This window comes from Cyprinus carpio, chromosome B7 (genome assembly GCF_018340385.1).
Source record: "Cyprinus carpio isolate SPL01 chromosome B7, ASM1834038v1, whole genome shotgun sequence".
Taxonomy (NCBI): Eukaryota; Metazoa; Chordata; class Actinopteri; order Cypriniformes; family Cyprinidae; genus Cyprinus; species Cyprinus carpio.
In genome coordinates, this window is record NC_056603.1 from 34,251,625 (window position 1) to 34,274,524 (window position 22,900).

Sequence of the window (22,900 nt, forward strand, 5' to 3'; positions counted from 1 at the left end):
CTGACAGATGGATGTGGGCACAGAGAGCTGTGTCAGCTTATTCTGTAATAAGGGTGTCCTGGATGATGGTGTTGAAAGCGGAGCTGAAGTCCACAAACAAGATCCTTGCATAAGTCCCTGGTTTGTCCAGATGTTGGAGGATGTAGTGCAATCTCACATTTACTGCATCATCCACAGACCTGTTTGCTCATTAAGCAAACTGCAGGGGCTCCAGCAAGGATCCAGTAATGTCCTTCAAGTAGGCCAACACCAGTCTCTCAAATGACTGCATGACCACAGATGTTAAAGCAACAGGTCTGTAGTAATTAAGTCCTGTGATTTTTGGTTTCTTGGGTACAGGGATGATGGTGAAACATTTAAAGCAGGAGGGGCTTAACACAGCTCCAGTGATCTGTTGAAGATCAGTGTGAAGATGGATGATAGCTGGTCAGCACAGGCTTTGAGGCAGGTGGGAGAGACACCGTCTGGTCCTTTGGCTTTCCTTATCTTCTGCTTTCTGAAGACTTTGCATACATAATCTTCACAGATCTTAAGTGCAGGCTGAGAAACAGTAGGGGGAGGGAGGGGGAGGGTGTTGATGGCTGTGCTGTGAGATGGTCAGAGTGGGCGTGGGGTGTTAGACCAGGCTTTTGCTTTTCAAACCTGCAGTAAAACTCATTCAGGTCTTCAGCCAGTTGTTGATTGGCCTCAGTGCTGGGGAATGGAATATTTTACACGGTGACAGCAATCACACCCATACACACTGATGTAGAGTCATTACTTGAAAGCGTTTTTATTGTTGTTGTTGTTGTTTAACTTTGCCACTCTTATCTCTATATTCAGTGTGTATTTGGCGTCTTTGTACAAGTCTTTGTCCCCACTTCTGTAGGTGTCTTCTTTGGCCTGGCGAAGCTGTTTGAGTTTTGCACTGAACCAAGGTTTGTCGTTGTTAAATGTTAAATAAGTCCCGGTGGGAACACACATGTCCTCACAGAAACTGATGTAGGATGTCACGGTGTCAGTGAGCTCATCCAGATCAGTAGCTGCAGCCTCAAAAACACTCCAATCAGTTCAAAGCAGGCCTGTGATTTTACAGTTTTTACTACAGGCTTAGCAGATTTGTGTTTCTGCCTATAGGCTGGTAGAAAATTAACCAAACAGTGATCAGAGAGTGCCAGAGCTGCTTGGGAGACAGAGTGGTATGCATCTTTTAAAACAATGTACCAGTGGTCCAGTATAATGCTGTCTCTGGTGGATCATGTGATGTTCTGTCTATATTAAGGCAGTTCACGGGTGAGATTAGCTTTATTAAAATCACAGATAATGATAGTGAAAGAGTCCGGATAACATTGTTCTGTGTGTGTGATCTGATTGGTCAACAGTTCTAGCACCACGTTCAAATGCACATCAGGAGGAATGTACACACTCACCAGAATTAAAGAGGAAAACTCCCGCAGTGAATAAAAAGGCTTACAGTTAATGAAGCCTTGGCCAATACAAATTGGCAAAATATGACATTTCCACAAATGTCCAAAATTGGATAAAATCATACTTGATAAATCGAAAACAATGTGTGCAAATAAATGGCACATTGTCTACATCTCTTGTCTCTACTATGGGAGTACCACAGGGGTCAATTCTAGGGCCACTGTTGTTTTGCTTATATATTAATGACCTGCCTTCGGTCTGCAAGGGCATAAATATTGTTATGTATGATGATGATACAGTATTATATACCCTTGGGAGAAGTGCAACAGACGTAGCCAAAAAATTATCAAGTGTCATGAGCAAGGTTAGCCACTGGTTACATGACTCATGTCTCACATTAAATGTTGAAAAAACTGTAACTATGTTTTTTACAAACCGGTTTATACTTAAAACTTATCCGGAAATTTTAGTAAACGGACAACTTATAAAACATGTAGATAAATTCAAATATTTGGGGGTAATTCTAGATTCCACACTTAGTTTTAAAGGTCATGTTAAGAAATTGTGTAACAAATTGAAATTTAATTTAGTAAATTTTAGATATATAAGAAACTCTCTCACCACTGAAGCATCCAGTACTTATTTAAATGCAATGATCATCCCCCACTTTTTGTACTGCATTACATCCTGGTCTCAGGCCTGTAAAACAGTCATAAAACCTTTAGATTCTTTGAATAAAAACTGTCTCAAGATTCATGATAAAAAAACACGTTATTATCATCACTGTCAAATACTCGTCAAATATGATATACTTAGCTTTGATAATCTAATAAAACACTCAAATGTGTCTTTGCTACATAAAATTATATACAGTGCTACTGCTCCCCCTCTGAAAAGTTTGTGACACTCTGCTCCGAAAAAACAGTGCGAACAACTAGAAGTGTCACAAGGGGGGAGTGTAGCTTCCCACAATGTAAAACTCAATTTGGGAGCTCCTCCTTCTCATATGTGGCCATGAGGCAGTGGAATACTCTTCCCACGGAACATATCTTGTGCACAGATTCTCACACTTTCTCATGCCTGACAAAGAGTTGGTTGCTAAGTAAGCAAGTTTGCACACATCTTTGAGATAGTATACCTGTATGTGTGTGTGTGTGTGTGTGTGTGTGTGTGGGTATGTGGGTGTGTGCTTAAGATGCTACTGAACTGTTTAAGTGTGTTTGCTGGAGAGAGAGGAGACAGAGAGTAAATGGGTTGATGGCCTCCCTGGTTCTGTTTTTTGCAAACTTGTTTGTTTGTAATCTCAATGGACATTATTTTATTCATAATTCTGTGAAATTTCTATTTTAAAATTGTTATTTTGTAAAATTTGTCATACCTGCCCAGGGACTAAAGGTGGAAATTAGCAATTGTTGCTACAACCTGGCCCAAGACATATTCTCTTGTTTAACAAGTTTAATGTTTATTTGTGCATTGTCCCTGTTTCAAATAAAATAATTTCCATTCCATTCCAAGAGAGTTTCTAAATTTGGGCAGCACATTTTCTTTAAAACTGTCACGTCTGTACACCAGCCTTCATTGATATAAAAACATAATCCACTGCCTCTCTTTTCCCCTGACAACTCAGTGACAGGGTCCATTCAGGACAGCTGGAAGCCTGTTAGATGTAACACGCTGTCCGGGATTGGCTCCATTCAGCCAGGTTTCCACCAGCCAGGGTCCGGTGACATGCACCCACGGAAGAAAATTTTGAAAAAATAACCTCTGAAATGATGACTTCTGGTGAATATTGTGGAAACAAATTGATACATTTAGATAAATATATTTCATACATTATAGCATATTATAATACAACTTATTAGGCCTATATATTTATAGCAAAGTAGGCCTAATCAATATACAAGACTGAACCACATAGATGTGAAATATAAAGGCTATCATGATCATTTTGCCAACAATGAACCATGGATTTGTTTAGTTTATAATACGTTTTATTTTTTAACTTAAACAAATACAACATATAACATTCAAAACTCATTGGCTTAGACTGCATTTGAAGAAAAATAAACAACAGTTTTATGTAGCCTTGTGCAAACTTATTCAATAGAATTAGACTTCTAGAATGTTCTTTCCAGTGCAAAAAATAATATTTTTAATTTAATCAGACAACATTTTAAGGAAGTGTAGTGCAAATATCTTTATATAATTATACTTCCATTATAGTTAACTTTCTTTCCAGTGCAAAACAATAATACATAAAAAACAGCTAATAAAGAAAATATAAAATATTGCACTCAAATACTGCATTCAAGCAATACAACACCACTTGTCGTCATCGTTGCTACAATACGTGACTCACAATGACTGAAATGACCAATTAAAAGGGCATTCTCTGATGATGTTCCAAGATGTTAAAAATGCTACGCTGATCATAGACAAACGGGGAGAAATTAGTAGGCCTATCTACCGCACCGTCAGGTTTTTTTTCTTATCATAGTCTACAAATGTCTTCATTCATAGTCTGACATATATTAGAAGCTATGTGTGTGTGTGTGTCATGGATTTGCACTGAATTGATTCTCAAAAATACGGAACAAAGTGTGTTGCGTATCAGTTCAATACGGAACAAGACTTGTGTCAAATACTGGACGATTCCATATTACACGGAACGGTTGGCAACCCTACACGGTGCAATGTGAATCTTGAGGCATCCATGAGTATGTGTGCAAATACGCATATAGTCCACATAACTGTTCTGATAAGCATGTAAATAGCTGTTGCAAACAATTAGAATAACAATTGCTAGATCACAGTCGTGGTACACACATATACAGTGTTGCTATTAATATCTGAAGTCCATGACCTACTTCAACAGCAAAAATACACAAATGTATTAACAATAAAGATAAGAAAGATAAGAAGAATTAAACTTACTCACTTACTGCACACACAAACTGGAAATAAGTTTTGTGGAGAAAACTCATTTAGCACTGCACTGAACATTTTGATGCAACGCTCTTTTTCTTTCTAGTGGAACTACTTACAGATGACGCTAAAGCTGACATGTCCCTTACCATACTGTAATGTCTTGTGTCCCAGCATGACAAGACAAAAACAGTAAAACCCATTATAAACATTCATTGGCCAAGGCCCGCCCATGAGGACGTTTGACCGACATGTCAAACAACCAATCACAGTTCGTTTTGTTCATAGTCACGTAACCACAAAAAAAAATAAAACCAGAATAGCATACTGATGTGTAAAACTCTTTGACATTAAAGATTCAATGCCGTGAACTTTAAATAATTTCACATACTTTAAAAAATCCAGCGTTTAGCTGATCCTGATAATCGCTCACAGTTTTAAACACGGGGGCCTTCTTTTGTAGGGGGTTTGGCACCACGGTAATCTTTGTTTCTGCAGAACCTTAAAGAACGTGACACACGTCTCACTGAACTCCTGTAGAATTTAACCAATCCGATGATGACTTCAACATTCCTGAAGTGTATCCACTTTTATGTCCCATATGCATCAGACGTTTAGCCAACGGTCCATGGGTGTGACGTCTGAGGCTAAGACTAAGCCACAGTGGGAACGGCCCCAGCAGGCCACAGTGGGAACGGCCCCGATAGGCCTTAAAGAAAAGCCACGAAGGCAGCAGAGAAAAGGCCTAGCTAGGCCACAGATGGAGATGCCCAAATGGGCCATAGTGAGAAAGCCAAGAGGTCGTAGAATGAAATGCCTCAGTATGCACAGAGAGGAAGGCCATGTAATTAGACCATGGTGGGAAATGCCATGAGATGGGTAACAGTGGGGAAGGCCATGAAAGACATGCCACAGAAAGAAAGGCCAAGTTAAGCCACAGTAAATAATAAGGGTTGTTGGGAATAATATGAAGAGGTATTGTACCACCACCATTAATTGCATATAGATCACCTTGAGGACAGCTTGATATTCCTTGAAATGTTTCATGGTTCAGGTCTAATGTGGGATTCAAATGTGGAGGATGACCATCTTCCCAGTATCTTGATATCTGATGTTAGAACTCCAAGTTCAACAGCAGTAGTGGCCGGTGTATAGAAGCGCTGACAGACCACAGCTTCTAAAGGTGACTACATGGAGCTGAACCAGCCGAAGAGAGATAGGCCGTGAGAGAATGGCTACAAGAGGCAGATTAAAGGAATTCTAAACCACCGCATTGAGTAAAAAAGGTCATTAGTTTAGGTTAATTGATAGAGGTAGAATTAGGGTTCTAGCAGCGACATAAGAGCATATACACAGATACATAAATCTTTAGGCTAGACTCCTGCACACGCTGGATAATATTCCATCTAACTGCCAGAACCCGCAGAGGAAACCTATCCTCCCCCAAAAAATAGAAAATGAGCCAGATCAGCATGACCATAAAAAGAGATAACTCAATGTTAAGCGAAGTCCCCGATAGGCTGTGAATGTGAAGGCCACGATAGGCCAAACTTCAGAAACAGTAATGGACAAATGTACCTGATGACCACCATAGCAGAGTTATGGAAATTGCCAACAGTCCATTACACGGACAACAGTCCGTGTAATGTGAAGGCAGCAACAGCCAGGTAAGACCAAGCAAGCCTCGATTATAACTTAAAGTCTGCGTGAATTTAAAATAATTGACTTTACTAGCGCACATGGCTAGTATTGATGTAAACAATCTGTGCAAGTTAATCTGCTGAAAAAGAAAAATAATCGTCTTTGTAATCCATAATCAAAATCTGAACATTTACTTCTGCTTTGGAATAGCATTCCTTTTCTACACAGTAAAAACAGAAGTGTTAACTTAACTCCTAAAGAGTTAAATTTGACTCTGTTTCAGATAACATTTGGTCCCACTCGAAATCAGTGTAAAATTTACTCTTTGGTCAGTGTCAAGTTTTTAGAGTTAATTCTACTCAATATTGTGTAAAAAATAACAATGAAATGTGTAAAAGTATTTAACACTGTAGTTTAATCACACTATTAAGAGTAATATAATTACACAGTATAGAGTTAATTCATCTACAATTTTACTTTTTAAAAAAAATGACAATAAGTGTAATATTTACTTTTCTGTACTGTGCTTTAAAAAATATATGTCATAAGATGCAGTGTTACTGAATTATAGAACGGTCAACTACTGTCCAAATAAAAACAAGCACAATAACACTAGATCACAGAACTCACAATTTATTGTAAAAAAAAAAATAAAGCATTTCAATGTCATTGAATTTACATTGCAAACCCATTGCCTTGTCTCTGACAGAAACATGTATAGCATCTTGAAAATGTTTACCAGAAAAAGCAATATCGCACAACAAGGAGAGTTGTGTCATTCCCTCCGTATGACATTTGTATGTCAAAAGGCCTAGGGTAATGCAGGTTCTCGACATGAAAAAAAAACAATATCCTGCTTTGATCGGATCACCTCATATGCATGGAAATGTTCTTGAAAAGTTACTGTACCTAAAGGCACTGTGAGTAGCAACAGTTTTTCACACATTATCAGAACTGACTCAATCTGATAAAACACGGGCACTTCAGATTCAACTTTGCCACAGATAACCAAGTTTGGGCGATAAACAAAACCATTATGTTTAGCCCAATTAACCTTCATACCCTGAATGGTACTGGGCACTTGCATTGCCATAGCAATTTCAGAACCTCCCTTTACCATATTTAGTCACACCATTTTTCCTGGACCAATGTCTAACCGACTAAAAGTTGTTGAACTTCGCCAACTATATGCCATATGATTTTGATGCTTTTTTGCCAGCGTTTTGGTAATATTTTTAAATGATTTAAAGGAACACTCCACCGTTTTTTGAAATAGGGCTTATTCACATTATTTCCTACATTTAGATAGGTGGGCAAATGCATTTTTGTGTCAGTGCATGCATTGTTTTAGTTTGACTGGGTCGGCGTTAGCTTAGCTTAGCACAATGAATGGAATCCTTTGTTGCCAGCTAGCATGGCCTGAGTAAAAGTGTTAAAAAAATAAAAAAAAACCCACCTAATTACTTCTTGTGGCCTGCGTATTCACAACGAGTACAAATAGCGATCCAGATTAACACTAGGCGATTTCCTAGGCAGATATTGACTTGGGACTATATTATGGGGAAGCACAGGCGAAGCACTGCTGCTTAGGCGAAGCACTGCTACTTCGGCGCAGAGATATCACGCAACACATGAAATCCCACGACTTCCGTCAACATACCGGCGTGAATAGTAGCTGCCTGGCTATTTTCCTTACAGTACACGAATGGCAAAGAACATTGCTGATTTTGAGATAGACGAAGAGGGTGACTTCTCAGACAGTCAAGAACCAGAACCATACCTATTTGAACCAGACATGAAATAATACTATCAACGTGCTTTAAAAATACAACCAAAGCAGAAGGAGGTTGCGATCGCTCAACAGCCTGAGGACGTGAGGATGAGAGCCAACATGAACTGGTGGTGTGAATGTGGGGGAATATGCCAATCTATGCCGACGGAAATAGAGTGTCTGTGCTGTAGAGAGTGGGACATGTTTTTGCCATTGATGACCAGGCTCAACACGTCAGATCAAGATCATTTCATTTTACAGGTTCGTAGTCTAGATAGTAGTCTAGTCTATCCGTAGTCTAGTGCAGCATCTATTTTACATCCGAATAAAAACACAGATTAACATAAGGAAGAGAAATAAAAGACAACTTACATGTGCACTTTGTTCTTCCTGTGCTTTGAAAATAGATGGGACTGCCGTATCTTTCAGACGTAGTACCGTCTTTCTGGACCCATATTCCATTTTTTCAAAGTAGTCCTCTGGTGTGCAAAATGTTCTTCGCAAAAACACGATACTGCTTTATTTTGTTGAGAGGCGTTGAACTACAGATCTCCAGAGCTGCTAGCCATTTATTTCTCAGTTCCACATTAGATGGAATTCTGTGAAACATTACATTCGTGTATGTCCTTTGCTTGTTCTCACAACCTTTTGCTATGCAGGTAATAACCATGTTTGCTGTAACTTCTCAAAATAAATCATCCAAAAGCGAAGACACTCGGTGCAGGTCACGCCGGTATGTTCTTCTTCTTCTGTTTTTTTGACGCGTTGCACGCCGGTATGTTGACGGAAGTCGTGGGATTTCATGTGTTGCGTGATATCTCTGCGCCGAAGTAGCAGTGCTTCGCCTAAGCCCACCTATCTAAATGTAGGAAATAATGTGAATAAGCCCTATTTCAAAAAACGGTGGAGTGTTCCTTTAAGCTGTTTTTTGAAAAAATTATGCTTGCCTTCATACCTCATACACCAACTATGAAGGACAGGCCCAATTTTCTGGATGCAGCGGGGATAGTGGATAAGAAAATGGTGCTTTGGTAAAAGGTTTTTCTGAGGATACAACTTCTTAAACAGTGTGTGGTGATCCACAATTAAATGTTTTAAATATACACATAAACCTTGAGATAACATGGGCGAGAATATAATGTTTATTATTTGAAGTAGTAAAAGAAGCAGGCCCCAGTGTTGGTCAGTAGAAGTTACTAAATCTCCAAAGATAAGAGGAACATTCCGAAGTAAGCACCAGGACTGAACTGCATTCAGTCCCAGATCATTAGATCCTTCACCTAAATTAACAGCTACAGGCCTGTTGTTTCTCTCCATGAAACCATAATCAAAACTTTGTATCCTTGAATTTATTTCTGCTGATGTAACATGTTTTTCCTTCAAATACAGAAATAATAACTTCAATTCATACTGGCCCACCCCTTCTAACACATCATGCATCACATCAACTGAGAAGTTCTCTGTTGTGTGAAAATACTCCAATGAATTTAATATGCATGATCTTTTAACACCAAAATCGTATGGAAGGGATGGATTACAAGCCATTTCTTGACAGTGAGCAGTGTGTATATCTTTGGTGCGCAAAACTACTTTGGAAGAATCTTCAGAGAATTCTGTCTGAAAGTCCTCCTTTTCTGCTAAACAGAACCTGCAACAGTACCTTGCACTGAAAGACTCCACCAGACCAAACAAACTATGCAAACCCAAATTATCACCAGTAACCTGTACTACAGTGCCACGAACATAACCATTGTATAATGGGATCTCAATACCATCACTCTCCAACACTTTAATGTCTCGAACAATGGGAGCAAAAATTTCACTAAAACCATACCGTTTAACATCTTGAGTGTGAAATAAGGCGCACAGGTGTATGTTAGCCAAGAAAGAATTCCATTTTGGAGAGAAGTTTCTTAAAGTAAGATATACTCCACCCAATTTATGAATACCTCGCTTAGGACTCAGAGGGTTGGCGACCTCAAAGTCATCATAGAACATCTGGATCTGTATTGTCTGCTTCTCAGTTGAGAACAGGGGGTGACTTTTAAAAAAAGATCCATCACAAATATCTCTCAGTCTAGAGTCGCTGGTAGCTGAGCTTTGCAACATTTCTGCAACATACTGACTTTTAAATATTGACTGCAGTGTAGATAAAATTGGAATATACATGTATTTATCTTGAACTACTACCTGATCATATGTTCCAGTCTTTTTATTTCGTCTTGTGTCAAATCTTGAACCAATCACACATTCAACTGGTTCTACTATTTCCCACTTGTCAGTCATAAATTTTGATCGCTTGTATTCCGAATTTAGAATTGTGAAAGGATTCTCTAACCCCTCAAAACACGCCTCAACTTTCTTGCAGATTTCCGTTTCTCTTTCATTACTAAATACATGCTTTATCACTGTCTCTTTAGCATGCTGATGGATATCTTGAACAATCTCTTCCATGGAAATCACTACAGAATTCAGTGTACTTTGACCAACACCTGCTGCCTTTAGATCAGAAATTACAGCTGAACAACTATTTACAATGTATGGCGAAGACAACTGTGACTCAGCCTCTAAATGTTCAGTCAACTCTTCAACATGAGAAACATTACTTGTATTGACGGTACTTTGAGGATATGAAAGATCATATTCTACAGAATCAACTAAACTGCTTCCATGGCACTTATTAAGATGCTTTCTTAAACCAGAAAAACTACCAAAAGAACGTGAGCATCCTTCTTGACCACACTTCAGAAAAAGAGTCCTGCCTGTACATAGCCCATGAATTACCTTAAAGTGCTTAACAAGGTTGTTTGGACTTCCATGGTCACTTTTGCAAAGAAAACACTTCATAGTTTTATCTCAACTAACGCACCATTCTTGCCCGCAACTCTGCAACTCTAGGAGTCTCCTTTGTTTCCCCCATGTCGATGTTATAGATGGTTGTTTGCACAAAAGTGAAAAAGCTGCTCAGGGAAGAACTGTATGACGTACCAAAGACGTAATGGGCTTTAAAGAGTTTGTCAAAAGCTCCAACTGAACCTGTTGCCTTGCATGGAAGTGCATGCTTGTCAACCACAATAAAGTAGGAGTGAATGGTGCTCTGTGTGGATCCCTGGGCGAGAAGGTAGGGCTGACTGCTTTGGGTGATGTTGTCTAGATGCTGCTGCACACTGGTTCCAACCTACAACAGAACACATTCAACAGAATTGTTTTGGTACTAACTTCTGACAATAGATCAGATCACCTCCAACTGTGCACAAGATTGAGATGATGGAAGATATATTTTAAACAACTGTTAAAGAATTAGTTTACTTTGAAAAATGTTTTTGCTGATAATTTACTCACCCCCATATCATCCAAGATTCATGTCTTTCTTTCTTCAGTCGAAAATAAATTAAGGTTTTTGAGGCAAACATTCCAGGATTTTTCTCCATATAATGAACTTCCATGGTGACCAACGGTTTGAGGGTTCAAATTAAGGGTCAAATGTCTGTCTTAATGTAGCTTCAAAGACTTGACAATCCCCGCAGAGAAATAAGGGTCTTATATGGAGAAACGATCGGCTGTTTTCAAAATAAAAATAATATACTTTTTAACCACAATTGGACCTTTCCGACGTCATGACGTAATGCGTGGCGCATCTTGAGATTCTACAACACGTGCAATTGTGGTATTTTTATTTTGAAAACGACCGATTGTTTTGCTAGATAAGAACCTTATTTCTCTGCTGGGATCATATTGAGTCTTTGAAGCTACACTGAGACAGACTTTGAACCCTCATTTGAATCCTCAAACCGTTTGAAGTCCATTATATGGAGAAAAATCCTGGAATGTTTGCCTCAAAAACCTTAATTTATTTTCGACTGAAGAAAGAAAGGCATGGACCTCTTGGATGACATGGGGGTTAGTAAAAATCAGCAAAAAAAAATTATAAGTGAACTAACCCTTTAAGCATACCTTTTGAAATCTGATGAGCTGATCTGCAGCTTGATACGCAGAAAGCTTTCCCGGCCTCTTTCTACCTTGTGCAGATGGTGGTAGCAGATGTAGCAGCAGCAAGATGGCAGACATGTCACTGTCCCAGCCTACAAATAAGTAAATAAAAACCTGGTTAACATTATGTCATAGCATAGCATTCAAAATGACAACTTGCACCATTACGAAAATTAACACTACACACCTACATAACCCACAATAACAAGTAAAACAGTTCCATTCATACCATTCTCAACTTCAGCAGCTGACTCAGCATTGCGCATCAAATCCAAGAGTTCTGTGGTGGGTACAAGTCCACGGCATTCCTTTATTACTTTTGCTTTAAAAGTGGTTGGCCACTTCTCCAAGAATTTGTTGGCCGTGGCCTCACCAAACAGAAATCTGAAATCTTGTTCTATCTGCAATGTAACACACAGGAGCGATGAGTGATACCTAATGCTACATTGGATATTTTGGTGATGCGGTGAATTAAGATGTCATACCAGTCCTGGTGTGTCCAGAAATCGTGGAAAGACCAAGAAGACATCTGTTGAATTGGCTTCATCGTTGACCATTGCTTGCCGATATATGAAGGTCATTTTCATCTTCTCACGGACAGTCTTTTCATCAGCAGAGTGTCTCAAAACAGCAATAGCTGCTTCCACATCCTCATCAGATGACTCTCTGTCAAAGGTGAAGGGCTGACGAACACGACCTGGCCCACCAACTAAGACAAAATAAAATGTTAAAAACTAATTTCTGTACAATTCACAGGTCACCAATATAATCACATGTCACTGATCAGTAAACATACCTTTAGGAGATTTGCTAACTGAGGCACCTCTTTCCTCTGCTGTTTTTCTTTGTATGGTCTTCAATCGCCATGCAAGGTATCCTGAACCACTCTCTGGATCGTAGTAATGTTCCTAAGTGATTATAAATAAATTATAAAGGAGTACTATTAACATTTCAAAGAGTGAATATGTGCATAATGTTGCAATAACCCATTTACTTACATATCCATGTTGTGAGTATGGGTCTTCTAGATAGGGAAACAAAGCTACTATCCCCTGTGCATACATCACTCTGACCTTTTGGTGGGGGGGGGGGGTGTCCTAGCATATGAATTCAAAGTTAACATCACACTCAAATGACATTGCACAACACAATTTACATAATTGATATTTGTAAAATAATAATGTTTATTTACAGCCCAGCTATATGCTTAATGCTTACCCATGTGTTTCTGTCATCTCAGCAGCAAGTATGTTAATCATCTGTCTTCTGGTGGCATCTGTAAGGGATTTGGTTTTTCCATACTCTTGCATAATGCATTCACCACCAGGCTTTGATGTTAAGATTTTTTCAATCAACTATAGGTGGAATAAAATGTACTTTCCGTTATTGTAAAACCATATGTAATAATGATGGAAAAAACTGTTATCTAAGAACACTTCCCATGGTGAAACAACATTCAGATTAGACTTAACAATTTAAGCAACTTGGATTTAGCAATTTCCACCACTTACCGCTTTTGCCTTGTAGTTTATGTGGCATGGCCTTTTAGGCTGGCTTCCTTCGGCCGCGGCTTCTTCTTCAACAGGGTCACACATCGTGAAATTCAGGATGACGGTGTCATCAGATGTACCCGAGCATGATGATGATTGAGAGGCACCTGTTCATTATGAAATTGGTACAAAATATAGAAACATATTACAAGAAAAAGTTATTTTAAGACAATAAATGTTCTCATTCCAGCCTTTAAACTACACAAACTAATTTGTGAATTGTCTGAATGAATACCAAGTCCTCCATTGCCCAGCATGATTCTCAGAGGTCCAGGTGACTCCTTCACTATTTCTTAGCATAACAGGTTAAAGCTGTATTATTTTGTCATTGTGTGATGTATAGGCTATAGCTTTAACCTAATGTACCCACCTTCTTTCAAGAAAGCATTGAATGTCAGCTCAGACAGCTTGACGTATTTCTGCTCTTCTCCGAATTGAACACGCAACAGCATTTTGCCCCTGTTAACAAAGAAAATATATATTCAAAATCATAATTTAGGGCTGGCTCAACTAAGAGTTAACTATCAATTTATCTCATGCACTATGCATTACTTAGATGTTACACTGCAATTACAAAGGGCGGCTGAAGAAGACAAAATTGTGCTGGTTGAATATAACGTTAGGCTATTTTCTGCAGCAAATTAGGCTAGTTAAAGTTAAGAGGCATGGTGTCCCATTAGCTACCAAATAACTGTGCCAAAGTTAGCTAGCTCATTAGTGACGTGACATTCAGCCAAGTATGGTGACCCATACTCAGAATTAGTGCTCTGCATTTAACCCATCCGAAGTGCACACACACAGAGCAGTGAACACACACACACACTGTGAACACACACCCGGAGCAGTGGGCAGCCATTTTATGCTGCGGCGCCCGGGGAGCAGTTGGGGGTTCAATGCCTTGCTCAAGGGCACCTAAGTCATGGTATTGAAGGTGGAGAGAGAACTGTACATGCACTCCCCCCACCCACAATTCCTGCCGGCCCAAGACTCGAACTCACAACCTTTCGATTGGGAGTCCGACTCTCTAACCATTAGGCCACGACTTCCCCTATTAGCTATTTTAGTTCGAACAGTAACCCGTTAAATTTTCAAGCCATGTTAAACAAACATGTCATGCAATCAGTGATCTAAATTATCGTTTTATAAGACCAACATTAACTATCAGAAGCATGCTAACATTACCAGTATATATAAAAAACCTAGATTAACGTTGCCTGGGAAGCTAAAAAATATTTTAGCTAAGAATAGCTATTAACTGTATTAAATCTTTTGTTGTTATAGTGACCGAGTTAACGTTATTTTAAGCATAAATCATTCTGACCAACTTCATTCGTGAAAATATTGCAACATATAAAGAAACACAGTTACCGATGCGGATTGTTATAACTTGTAATATGACCTCAACTAATATCAGCACACTTTTAAAATTATGTAAAGTTAAAAAATACCGTTTTGGTGTGGACAACACAGGATGTTACTTACCTAGCAATATCAGTGACCTAGCGTTGCTCCTTCGCAGTCTTCCTCCACCGAAATGCGTGCCAAACGTGTGACAAGCACAGCAGAGTGGCGGGTATTCATCACTACTGTAGAGTTGAAATTGTCACTGCGTTTCTGCAGATTTTTACACTCACTTTTAACTCCACTGATAGAGCAACTTTACTCCCCAAAATGTTGAAAATACTCTATCTGGGTTAAAATAACTTTACTCTGGAATATTAACACCCCATTTTTTACTGTGTAATGGCGTCAGTTTGACAGTATGGGCAGAATATCCTTAAACACACCCCTCCAGCCATTAGTTTGCGATGAGTGAAAGACAGAAACCAGGAGGGCAAACAAAAACCATGCCCTCTATTCAATATTCCGTTTCAGCTGGAAATACGTCACCACACTGAAATAAAGTCACCAGTGACTTCCGTTTCACATGGACTTTAAAGATGAGCCGAATCTTACCTAGAACTCAAATGGAAGATGACCATATACATCAGCTTGATAGAGCCTGTGTTCACAAAAGCGCCAGTCCAAAGAGTGACCCGTGTAAAGATGAGGTGAGAGCCATGGTTCTCTGCATCTGCAGCCATGGGATTCCCACACAGCTTGATAGACTCCATTTAACCATGGGAACCTGACGAGTGAACCCTTGCAGAAGGATAAGAATGCATTACATTTAACAATGATGCTTTAATAGCCAATTAAACTTCAGTAGCTATTGAATCCTGTAAAAGCATAAAGAAAGCCCTAACACAAATATTTTTGTATAACTTTAAAGCAGATGTTATGAGTGAGCATGCACTGTCCAGGACATTAAAGTCACAGAGCACAAACTAAATTAACAGAATAGTAGTAATTATAACCTCCAGGTCCAAACTTTGACTAAGTTTTAGGAGGAAATCTGGAGAGGAAGTCATCTATGTGGAGGAAGTACATAAAAACATCAGACTATAGAAAGGCCTTAAGGAGTGCAAGTTCCAAGATGGAATACTTTAATGCTCACCACACAGAAAGAGCGCCAGCTAGTTATTTATCAGAGCAAACTAATGCCACATAGCTAAGCTAGAGCGAATTGCCTTAAATATGTCCTGAGAATAGTAAAAGAATACGGATTGGACGAAAGCATTATAAAATGCTTAGTTAGTTAATATATTGTGTATTGGCAACACTGTAATGTTTGAGCATGCAAGAAAACGTGTCTGTTTACGTTCATGCTCTTATTCAGAGGATGCTCCTGCAAAAATAGACAGCGAGGACCTCTTTGCAGAAATGGTCTATGCAACAGGAGACTAAAGTTGTAATACTTACCCCATTCCAGTACAAGGCATTCAGGAATTATTAAAGTAGACGCAAATGAAACAATTACTGAATAAATAAAGACAAAAGCATATGATTAAGACAAAAAAAATACTTTACAGTGTGCTAGACATAGCATATTTTTCAGAAAGGAATAATGCGAGCAACGATCTTCATCAGTAGGCTATAAAGATTGTAAGCCTTTAATAACGAGCCTAAAAAATGCCTCATCACAAAAGAGTTGTTCCAAACATTGACAATCACGCAACACCAAGCGCTTTGTCTTAAACGTCTGAGTAAATAACCTTGCAGAGAATAAAATTTATGCCCAAGCGCCACAAGTGCATAAAACAAAAATGATACTTATAAAGATGTAGGCTGATGAAGTGATGAAGGCGAGATGCCGAAGGAAACCGTCAGCCTTGTTTCCGACTGCAGGCCCGGAGAGATTTCATGCATGCAGGTTCACGTGAGCGTACAGATGAAATATTTTGTTGATTGAGACCCAAGCAGCACCAACGCGACAGTTCGGAAAGCACCGGCATTGCCACGTCCGCGATTTTTCCACGGAATTGGGCTATTTTAACACTGTTGCTGCGGTTGTTTTACATGTCCGCTGGATGAAGCGACCCCAATAATGTGATATTTAGCGCCTGGAATACGAATTTTTCCGGGGAACCCTTCTCGAAACGTGACTGGTCTAGTTTTGAGTCGCAATTGCCGTTTTTGAAAAAACCTGGCAACACTGGAAAGCACTCGGAACTCCGCCAATGTTTCACATCCTCTACCGAGAAAACTCCGAAGCCTGTATATCATCCAACACTACTAAACGACCAAAAACATTCACCGCGACACCAGAGCAATGCCAACGATCTAATGTGCATCTTGAGAGTAATGTCAAACTCGCAATAGTTTGCAGAAGATGAACTTAACTATATGCAAGTAACCCAGAGAAAGCCAGAAGGTTATAACTTCATCTGTCTTGGTTGTAGACTTGTGAATGCGGATCCCATACTGTAACCTAAAAGAAATGTGCTCTTTTACTACTCATATTCAAGTGTTTGTGTGGAAAATTATTGATGTGCATGGATGACAGGGAAGTGCCCTCGCGCTCTTCCCTTTTTTTCCTGATAATGAAATAACTTAAAACTGGAGTGCCTTACATACATGAGAAATATATCTACAGAAATCTTGAAATGTCTACTTTTAAACGAACCAATTTAAAACGAAAGCAAATACTCCCTGATTATGCGCATCCTGTGGAGATGAGAGTGAATTTCATCTTGCAACCGACAAGAAAACATTAGTTTATTAATTAATAATTAAAATGTCTTTTTTCCCACAATTATTAGGCTACTTCTGCCTGTGCTTTGTGGCAAATTTTATGCGTGTGAATATATTAAGGCTCATTATTGATTAAACTGTGTTAATTTAATATAAACGTGCGATTAGTTGAATAATGACTTGAAGACTACTAGTAACTAGAAAAATATTATGTGTGGGGCAGACCTATTAAATACAATCTAGACATTTCTGTTAAAGTTTTTTAAGCATTTTATACGCATTTGTATAAATTCTGCTTTCAGAAAGGTCCGTAATGGAGAGATGCCTTGGATTTTTGGAACATGGATTTTTCCTCTGTAACAAAACGAAAATGAAAATAAAATTGATATTTCATGCTTTGAGAATGGTCAACCCTTCTCCATTCTGCAGATATTGTTGCTTCTGGTTTGTGCATTGCAAATCACAGAAAGTGATCTGCAATTTACAAGATGTTGTCTCCCAAAAACTCGGGTCTTTTTTGTCATGTCCGTAACTCACATGTATTTCCCAAATCGTATATAAAACGTTCATAAACGGATACTTTTCTGATGTCTAGACTCTGTTTGGGATTTAGAAAAACAAAGAGATGGTTCAATATATTGGTAATGAATACATTCTGTGAGAATTTATATTTCTGGTTTTGACTGCGAATGCCACGTCAGTAACGCTGGAATTGCCCAATAATGAAAAAAATAAAAAAATTAGGCCTACGTGATGTCTTGGGACAGTTTCTTTTTACTGCAATATTTTTTTACATTTGGATTGCCAAAATGACTGCAGCGTTGCTGCATATAATTAAAACTGAAAATAGTACAAAGCAGCATAGGCTATACATTAAGAACAAAAGTTTTTGTCTCTTTGGCAGATGCACGTCTCTTTCGTCAGTTTCTTTGTCTCTCTCTCAGAAGCGCCTCATCTCTCCTGCTATAAAATAAAAACATATTATATTGTATATAATACTCTTCAGGCCTATGCAGCTGCAAAATTGCAAAAGCCAAACCCAACGAGGCATGAAAACACTAAACCTGCTCTGCAAGTTTGAAACCCTCATCGGACACCGTCTATATGAAAAAGCATGAGATTCACACCTTTATTTTTCAACCCCCACAACCTATACAGAACTACCCCAACCCCCTCCAGCTGGACTGAATTCAGTCGCTACTGGTTGATGGTGAAACAAACCAGGGAACTGCAGAACACATTTGTATTAATCATTTTATATATATATATATATATATATATATATATATATATATATATATATATATATATATATATATATATATATATATATATATATATATATATATATCTCCTAAAAAAAAAAAATAAAAAAAAAAATAACACCACAACCCGGGATTTGAACCTGTGTTGCAAAAATCACTGACTAACTTGATAAACGAGACTTCCCTTCTCCAGACACGCTCTTCATTCATCTCACTTCGCAATAATAAAAATAGTATCATCAAGCAGATAATTCTTGTGTGTTTATTATAGTATTTTAATGCTAATCTTATTAATACTTGTTCTGTTCAAATTTAAAGGATTTGTTGTAAAGTGAGGGGAACTAAAAAGTATCCTGTTGGTACATTATAAAATTATTAGGCCTGCCGTTATTATTTCTGAATGTAATAAAATGCGACTTATACATGACATTTTTTTTCCTCTCAAAAACTTTCTTTTTAGCTTGTTTTTAAAAAAAAAACATGCAGCAAATGAAAACAGGCGAGTAGTCGGTTAAAATTTGTTACTGTGGCTTTGTTGTTAACCATTTACAAGTTTCCTGTTTATCCCGTTTTTTTTCCATTGCTTCTGGAAATTACTTTAAGAAACAAAAAAGCCTCCTCCCCCCTAACAATTGTGCATGCACATTCACTTTGTGCGCTCTGGCGCAGAACCTGTGGACAATTTAAAAGTTTGATATATAACGGTTGCTGTCCCATTTTATACAGGAATTGTTCATTTTAAAAACAATCAAATTATATTGTTAGTTTCATGGTAATACATATATATACAATGATTTTTGCAAAAAGAATGATTAATTATCAATTGAGAATTTGTTATTATTATGGTCTTGTGAAAATAATAATATGGGCTGTGAGAAAATAATAAATAAAAAGAGTAGTATTATTTTCACCAGACCATAATAATATCAAATTCTCAATTGATAATCATTCTTTTTGCAAAAATATTTGTTATTTGTGAACATAGGCGTTTGAGGAAGGCTTTAAGCAGGCGCACAGATGGCACTAGGGACGGGGGGGACATGAACCCCCAAATTCATAGTGACCCGATCCGTCCCCCTCACTGTCTCAATGAAAGGCTCTATTGGTAAACAGAGGATTAATCAGGGTTTCCGCTATATACATTAGTCTAAGTAGTGGCGAACCTGCCCACCATTCCTTAAACGTGTACTAAGCGATTTTTGAAACATGATTTTGACCGCAGTGTCTGATCGAGTCCCAAAACACACCTGTATCCAATCAGCAGTAAGGGGCGTGTCTTGTCCTGATAGCGAGAAGAGAGCGCTCAATTTGACTGCAAAGGCGCATATTACATTACATTTACATTTAGTCATTTACCAGACGCTTTTATTCAAAATGAGCATATTAGCAGACCGACTGTAGATTAAGAGAGATGGCAGATAAAAAAAGAGGAAAATATCAGAGAAACAAAACATTAAAATAAGGGTTTATAATCAGGCAAGAAGTAGGACCCGCGTAAATATCAGAGTAGCTTTCCAGTGGTGGAGAGAATCTCAAGGAGTGGGAAGGGCTCGAATCGGACGCTGAGGTTGCTTTGTTTCTTTTTGATATGTGAGTAACGTTGATTTCACTTTGTTTCACACAACTTATCCATGTTGGCTTTTGTTTGAATATGCTTGTGTGTCATCTTCACTTCTGTTTCCGCGATCGTCGTTGCCATGGTTGCGTATGTACGCGTCGGTACGCGTGGGACGAAGATTTCAAAATAGGGGCAAGGCACGGTGGCTGAGAGAGCTCAACACGCTACAACTTCACAAAACACATTCAAATATAAAAAGCACCAGCAAATTAGGAAAACATCTTCATCAATTTGACAGCACACGTGCTGCAAATACTCGCAACACAACGAAATACAAAAACAAGCTTCAAATGCTCACAACACAAACAAATAAAGTAACGAGCTGCAAATACTCAAACAAAATTTCCTCAACAAAACGAAAATTAACCCTTTTTTTGGCGTATTGATTACCATTTGTATAACCACAGTTGTACAAATACCATGGTTAAACTATGGTTAGAGTAGTAAATCCATGGTTAATTTGTGCATGATTACAGTAACCATTTTTTGTTTGCTTTTTTTATATAATAAATGTATTTAATTAATTTCAATAGTAAAACCATAGGCTACGGTTAGTTTTTGTAAGGTAAGTTGTAAAAGTTAGCTAGCCAGCTTACATAACCATTCACAGTTACAGTAATTGTGTATTTAAGTCAGCTTATTTCGGCTAATAATATCCCCCAAAAAAGCAACAACAACAATAACAAAATAAAAGCTAAGGAATCTATGATCAGAATGTTAAAATAAACAAAGATGTTTTCAGAGCAAACATTGATAAATTATGTCCCAGCCATGTTTTTCACTTTATAGTTCCCTTAAATATTTCCGATGTGGTCTGTGTTTTTGCAGCACATTTCTTTGTTTGTTTGTATTGTAAGTATTTGCAGCGCGTGTTGTCAAACTGATGAAGATGTTTTCATAATTTGCAGGTGTTTTATCATTTGCAGTGCATTTAGCTCCCTCGGTCACCGTAGCAGGTCCTGTTGGGGTATGGGTGTGTTTGTTTTGGTGCTAAAGAATCGGGTCAGGGCAGACGCAGGCTGAAGCACAATAATAATCTAACCATTACTTTGTACCCACCTTCTCACTACACGCTGTTCTGTTGTCAATAAACACACATGACGATGGTGCTGCCACTGATGTTTACGTTATCTGTGTGTGTATGTGCTATGACTCCTGTATGTGCCTGTAGCAGTAACCATGGTGATCATATACAGGTGCATCTCAAAAAATTTGAATATCATGGAAAAGTTCTTTATTTTTTGTCATTTAATTCAAAAAAGCAAATTTTCTTATATTCTAGATTAATTGCATACAAACTGAAATATTTCAAGAGTCTTTTTGTTTTAATTCTGATGGTTACGACTTGCAGTTTAGACAAAAAAAATCAGTATCTTAAAAAAATTGAATATTTTCTCAAAGATCAATCAAAAAAAGATTTACAAAACAGAAATGTTCAAGATCTCCAAAGCAGGTTTAATTATGCACTCAATACTTGGTTGGGGCTCCTTTTGCATGAATTACTGCTTCAATGCGGCGTGGCATGAAGGTGATCAGCCTGTGGCACTGCTGAGGTGTTATTGCTCTGATAGTGGCCTTCAGCTTCTCTGTATTGTTTTTCAGATGTTACTTATCTTCCTCTTCACAATACCCCATAGATGAGGTTCAGGTCAGGTGAGTTGGCTGGCCAATCAATCACAGTAATTATCATGGTCAGCAAACCACTTGGAATTGGTTTTGGCACTGTGGGTAGGTGCTAAAGTCCTGCTGCAAAATGAAATCAGCATCTCCATAAAGCTTGTCAGCAGATGGAAGCATAAAGTGCTCCAAAATCTCCTGGTAGATGGCTGCATGGACTTTGGACTTCATAAAACACAATGAACCAACACCAGCAGACGTCACAGCACCCCAAATCATCACTGACTTCAGAAACTTCACATTGGACTTTGGATTCTGTGCCTCTCCAGTCTTCCTCCAGACCTTGATTTCCAAATGAAATGCGAAATTTACTTTCATCTGAAAAGAGGACTGTGGACCACTGAGCAACAGTCCAGTTCTTTTTCTCCTTACCCCAGGTGAGATGCTTCTGATGTTTTTTTCTGGTTCAGGATCAGCTTGGTTCTAGGAATGTGAAACCTGTAGTTCTTTTCCTGAATATGTCTGAGTGTGGTGACTCTTGATGTGCTGACTTCGGCTTCAGTCCACTCCTTGTGAAGCTCTCCCAAGTTCTTGAATCGGCTTTGCCTGACAATCTTCCCAAGGCTGTGGTCATCCCTGCTGTGTGTGCACCTTTTCCTACCACACTTTTTCCTTCCAGTCAACTTTCTATAGATATATTTGGATACAGCACTCTGTGAACAGCCAGCCCTTTCAGCAATGTCCTTCTGTGGCTTACCCTCCTTGTGTAGGGTGTCGATGATCGTCTTCTGGACAACTGTTGCATGTTCTAAACTAGCCCAAGAGGTACCCAGTATCTATACTCAAAATTAATCAAACTAATCAAGCTCAAAAAGGAATATTCAAATTTTTTTGAGAAACTGAATTTTTTATTTTCCTAAGCTGTAAGTCGTAACCATCAGAATTAAAACAAAAAAAAACTTGAAATATTTCAGTTTGTGTGCAATGACTGTAGAATATAAGAAAGTTTGCTTTTTTTGAATTAAATTACAAAAAATAAAAA

At 38.3% G+C, this 22,900-nt stretch overlaps 2 protein-coding genes across 22 annotated transcripts in view; one reads left to right on the forward strand and one right to left on the reverse strand.

The window, feature by feature from the left end:
• Positions 1-22,900, forward strand: part of LOC109103604 (collagen alpha-1(XXV) chain) — a 527,306-nt gene that overhangs the window by 347,334 nt on the left and 157,072 nt on the right. The gene's annotated exons all lie outside the window — the stretch shown is intronic.
• LOC122138013 lies at positions 9,530-15,861 on the reverse strand. The gene is made up of 11 exons (XM_042728402.1): positions 15,241-15,861; positions 14,767-14,870; positions 13,655-13,743; positions 13,246-13,391; positions 12,953-13,089; positions 12,733-12,831; positions 12,531-12,642; positions 12,220-12,443; positions 11,964-12,135; positions 11,699-11,826; positions 9,530-10,922 (listed from the first exon to the last, which is right to left on the reverse strand). The coding sequence occupies exons 6-11, from the start codon at positions 12,796-12,798 to the stop codon at positions 10,605-10,607; spliced, it is 1,020 nt and encodes a 339-aa protein (XP_042584336.1). The 5' UTR covers positions 12,799-12,831; positions 12,953-13,089; positions 13,246-13,391; positions 13,655-13,743; positions 14,767-14,870; positions 15,241-15,861; the 3' UTR covers positions 9,530-10,604.